The following is a 5,508-nucleotide window of genomic DNA, read 5'->3' on the forward strand; positions in this document are numbered from 1 at the left end:
AATATCATGGCATGAGGACTGGGTAGTCTTAAAACATCATGCCTAAAAGAAACATGCGAGGAACATTCATCATCACTGAAAGCATGCTTAAGACATATTATTTGGGAATTTCAAACCAAAAGTGTGGTTAATCAAGCTATAAACTGGAAAAAAAAAAAGAAAAAAAAAACAGCAACTAGATAAAAGAACAGGAGTGGATTTGATAAAATAGCAGATTTTTTTACCGCAGTTGCGTACTTTGCGATTTTTTGATGCTTTTTACTATTAATTAAGTTGTTTCGTAGCCCAATAATGCCTATTTGTTCAACCAACAATCACCCTCAATGAATTGGTCAAGATATGCTTCATATCAGCCCATTACGGTGAGTATAACACCAAGAAAAACAGCAGTAAGCTGCCAGCACTGCAGATTTTGTACAAGTTCAATAATTTTCTAGTAGTTTGATTGTATTTATCCGTGAATTAGTACTAGTGCATTTCCTAGTTCTATAAATAGATGAAAGTGTTGGGTCAAATTCCAATGCCCATTTTTATAATGACAAAGTGGGAGATGTTAGACATAAATGTTCCTTCTACCTATATTTTATTTGTTCAGATGCTTTGCTTTTTTGCACCTTTTCATTTCAATTGGGCTTCCCTTTGGACTGCCTTTGCATTGTATGTTGTTACAGGTTTGGGAGTTAGTATCTCTTATCATAGAAATCTTGCACACAGGAGTTTCAAACTTTCCAAATGGCTTGAATATTTGTTAGCTTATTGTGCAGTTCATGCATTTCAGGTATGATATCTTAAATCACTTTTTACAATAAAAAGAAAGTTGTATATTTATGAAAATCGAACATCATGAAAAACATTGAAAAATATATAGAAAGATGCTCGTGTAGAAAAAACATAGTAATTAAGATACCAGAACTATAAAACTTTCAAAAAATGTTTTACAAGTCCTTTAGATTTAAATACTCTTGTATTTTGAAATAATGAATTGCTTTCTAAATTTTAGGGTGATCCAATCAGTTGGGTAAGCATACATAGATGCCACCATCGATATGTTGATACTGAAAGAGATCCACACAGTCCGATTCATGGATTTTTATTTAGTCATATAGCATGGCTTCTTGACATACCTACGTTGAATAAAAAGGTTTGTCCAAAGTATTTTAGTGATACTCGAAATCAAGAAAGAAAGATGTACAAGTTGTTCTTCAAGCAAGGAAATCCCGATAATGTCCCTGATTTGGAGAAGCAAACGTTCTACCGATTTATTCAAAAATCTTATATTTTTCATCCAATGGCTCTTGGAGTCTTGTTCTATGCAATCGGAGGAGTACCATTATTTATATGGGGAATGGTAACATCAAATCAGTTCTTCCTTTTATTCTCCATTTTAATTGTGCTTATATGTGAATTTTATCAATATAATTTTTAATTTATGTCAAATTAATTACGGCGAGAAAATTAAATTTCGTAAATCAACTAAAATTATGCTGAAATTAAAATAGTATAATTTAACTTACATAAAATAAGTTATATATTTAAAGGTTCGATACTTTCTTACTTTATATTATCAAATAATAATAATAAATAATACTACAACATATTCACTTGAGTAGATATATTGACTAACAACCATAATCATAACTAAAGTTCACATGACTTCGTATTAATTAACATGTACCTACATTCTTTAAGGTAGATGGTTCAAATTCCTTGTTACATGTGTTGTAATAAAAAAAAAAAATGATGATAATTTTAGAATTCATGGAGGGATGAAAAGTGTGTTTTCCTTTTCTTTTTTTTTTTTTCTCTTTTTATTGTTTTAATATTAATTTACTATATGTCATAGTGACTCTTTATGATCATGAATATCTTCTAGTTAGTCATTCTATTAAATAATTTATGTACTACATTCCTCTTTTTTCTTACCATTTTTGTAGTGTGTTCGGCTTACAGTGACTTCACATGCCACCTTCATGGTTAATTCCATATGTCATATATGGGGAAAACAACAATGGAATACTGGCGATTTGTCTAGGAATAATGGGTAATATGGTCTTTTGCCTTTTCTTAAATCAAGTTTTGGATATGGTTTAAATTTATGTTAATCTCTAAATGTTGATATTTATTTCATTAAAAAAAGTTGTATGTAATTCCGAACATAACATTCGAACTTCTAAGTCCTTGTAAACACTTACTCAATATGTAATTGAACAAAACATGCGTTCGTAGCAATATAATAAATAATAATAATAATTTATTAATAATTAAGGGCATTAATTAAAAAGTATTTCATAAAACTATACATAAAAAATAAATAAAGTCGAGAACATTAATATAAAGTTCTAAATAGCTATTTTCTACTTGAAAGGTTGGTAGCTTTGGTTACATTCGGAGAAGGGTGGCACAATAACCACCATGCATTCGAGTATTCAGCAAGACATGGTCATGAATGGTGGCAGATTGACTTCGGTTGGTACTTCATCATGTTTCTTCAAGCAATAGGATTGGCGACTGATGTTAAATTACCCCCAGCTTCAAAAGTAGCAGCAAAACTTTCATAAAAATGGACAAACCAAATCTCATCTTCAATTAAGATTATGTTAATAAACGTCCCACACACTCACCCACGTGCGTAAGTGACTGTTGTAATGTTTTGTTTATTATAGGCCCTACATCGTTATAAATATAAATCATGTTCAAGTAATAAGTTAAAGTATCTATAGTGAATAAGGTGGGGTGTTTTATCTGTAATTGTTACAAACGATGTAATCCAAATCGTTCATGTTGAGGCATGCGAGTGGAGGTATCCTATACAAGAATTTGTATAAGATTGGGATGTGAAACTATTCATCCTTCTTTGTAACTCCGTTAACTAAAGGGATTAGGTTTAGTAGCGGTCATATAGAATTAAACCATTTGCATAACGACTAAAGGTTCCATTGTGTGATTAATCAATAAAGTAGCCTAACCAATTAATCAATTTTAACTTTGAACCTAGTTAAAGCATGCATTCTAAGTATGTCATAAAATACATTATTCACTAATTGCTATTTAGGTGATTCAAGAAAGACAAATAGCGAAATATATTTAACAAGCCTAAATCAATTAGCAAGGGCGACATACATCTATGAAGGAATGACCATCCATGAACCTTCGTCTAAAGTCAAAGAAGATTCAAAGAAGCCACAGTTCATCAACAAGAATTCTGGTTCTTGCTCCGTAACTAGATAAAATTACATACCTCAACATCCCATAGACAAGAGGAAGAAGGAGCTCCAATCCATGAATTACAACCCAAAAGAAATTAAAATCTAATCTCAAGATGTTGGAAAATAGAAGAATAAGAGAAATTTAGAGTTTTACTTAAGCCTAAACTTGATGCATTCTGTACATGCGATGAAATAATAATGCTTATTAGATTTAACACTCAGTTTTCTTTAGTCAAACCTAAGTGCAAATTTGATCAAAGTTCTTGGTGAGTCCAAGATCGAACGCAGGGATTACTTGTAAGTATGCGATGAAACTAAATATATGATCTTAGTGCGAGCTTAAAATATTCAAAGTGATCGAATAAGCAAACTTAAACCTAACTATGCAATGGGGATTATGTCTAAAATGAAGTAGTGTGAGTTGGATAATAGTTTATGCGATAGGAGGGTTGAGAAGAATTTTTACTGACATTTTCTAAGAAACTAGATGAAATATGCGATCAAGCTATACACTCAATGTTACGACCAGCACTTCTTAGTGTACTTTGCCACATTATCTTATCTTTAAGATGCATGCGATAGGTGTAATATGTGGAGCATGTACTTATTTCTAAGGAACATTTTCTTTCGTATTATGGGGTCTTAATCTAAATTCTTTCAAACTTATATTAGCTTTACTTAGAACAATTTCTCAATTGATTCAAGCAACAAATATAAGCATGCATAAAACAAGTTAATCACATGATTCCTCCACATATTTAGTCGTATTAGCTACAATCTTCTCAACCCATGAAGTGATTTAGCTATGCATGATATTGGTGAAAAAGATACACAAGATGTATAATAAACATGTATTCATACTGCAATTCTAAATTTGTCAATAAATGAAATACAATACAAATACCCAAACAAAGAGAAAGGGTCAGAGAGTCAAGCCATAGTTCACGATGTCTTGCTTCCTCCAGCTTGTTTTACAGTTGCTTCCTTAGATAATCAAACATTACTATCTTCTTCTTTTTGTAGAGTCATCAGCTCTCACCAAGGAGTTTCTATGAAAGATTAATAGGGGTTTCAAGCAGAATCTCTTCTCAAGATATTCTTCTCGTCTCCCACAATGTATCCCCGATATATGTCACGATGTATATTCTAAAAACTTTTTCTACATGGCATTTGCATGGGTATTTATAGGCATTTGTGAGCAGTTCTTTTCTCAAGCTCATGATTGCGTTGATGGGGCGCATTAAATTCCATATCCTATAGCGCTGACAGCAACGTGTCAGTAGTTCATTGAATCTTCAAAAAAGCATCTCGGCTACCAACGCAACTTGTGATGTGACACCCACTGCCCATGTCATGTCATGCCTCATCGCTTGCTGCTTATGCGATCGTCTTTATTTTCTTCTCAGGCAACTTCTTGCTTTGAACGCATTAATGGTCATCAGACTGCAAAAGAATATATTGCACAAAAGTAGAGAAATCAGTCTGGAATTTAAATATGTTATATGTTAGAAGCATTTGATCCCATGCTTCGCTTTTTGTATAAATTTATTGGTAAAAATTATCTAAATTGCATGCCTTTACCTTATTATTTTAAATTAAAGAGATATAATAACTTGTACTTTTACAAGTTATCAATCTATCAAAACTAAAATGTGGAACCCTAAAAGCGGAGAAAACATATATATAGAACATGTAGCAGCATTTCGACACTGAACGTCTTTGTCCAAGCATAGGGCAAGATGCACCCTCAGCAACGTGCACGCGTGAGCACTCATAATTTGTAAATATCCAAAGCATCATGGCGCTGCAGCTTTTCCTCAGCTACTGGAAAAAGGGTCGTATGTGGTACTGGCTTCCTTGGGGGTAAATCCATCTTTTCACATCTACTGAAGCTCCAGATGCTCGATATCACTCACCAACCCCGAATAGCCTGTTGATAATAAAGATTTACTATCGTCTGCAAAATCTCTACTAACCAAATGAAATTTATAATATCGAACTATACAACTATTACTACGATGTTGTAGCAACAGTGACAAGTCCAGATCAACAGTGAAACACTAGCATGAGTTTTTCATTAAGCTAGTTAACTAGTAAGAGTCGTACATGGGGGAAGGGTTTTAGTGTGGATAGTGTGCAAGAAAAATAAAGGCAATGGAAAAATGTAACCTAGGATTGAGTTTATCTAGTTTTGAGAGCATGGGGGATTTATGCAATTTCATTCAGCATTTTTTGCTAATTAAACATGCATGCATTTGATTTATATGTGCACAATGACCTACTTAGCTTAACTATTCAACGA

General features: G+C 32.7%; 1 protein-coding gene across 1 annotated transcript; it reads left to right on the forward strand.

The window, feature by feature from the left end:
- The first annotated feature begins 533 nt into the window (after positions 1–533).
- On the forward strand, positions 534–2,817 carry LOC120081898 (palmitoyl-monogalactosyldiacylglycerol delta-7 desaturase, chloroplastic-like). The gene is made up of 4 exons (XM_039037074.1): positions 534–778; positions 1,001–1,348; positions 1,935–2,041; positions 2,366–2,817. Exons 1-4 carry the CDS (start codon positions 536–538, stop codon positions 2,556–2,558), a joined length of 891 nt encoding a protein of 296 aa, XP_038893002.1. The 5' UTR covers positions 534–535; the 3' UTR covers positions 2,559–2,817.
- The last annotated feature ends 2,691 nt before the right edge of the window (positions 2,818–5,508 follow it).

The sequence above is a fragment of the Benincasa hispida genome, chromosome 7, assembly GCF_009727055.1.
Source record: "Benincasa hispida cultivar B227 chromosome 7, ASM972705v1, whole genome shotgun sequence".
Lineage (NCBI taxonomy): Eukaryota > Viridiplantae > Streptophyta > Magnoliopsida > Cucurbitales > Cucurbitaceae > Benincasa > Benincasa hispida.

Coding starts and splice junctions, on each gene's coding strand:
- LOC120081898 (XM_039037074.1), top strand. CDS start 536: ATGACAAAGTGGGAGATGTTAGACATAAATGTTCCTTCTACCTATATT. Junction 779..1,000: donor GTGCAGTTCATGCATTTCAG/GTATGATATCTT, acceptor TCTAAATTTTAG/GGTGATCCAATCAGTTGGGT. Junction 2,042..2,365: donor GATTTGTCTAGGAATAATGG/GTAATATGGTCT, acceptor TCTACTTGAAAG/GTTGGTAGCTTTGGTTACAT.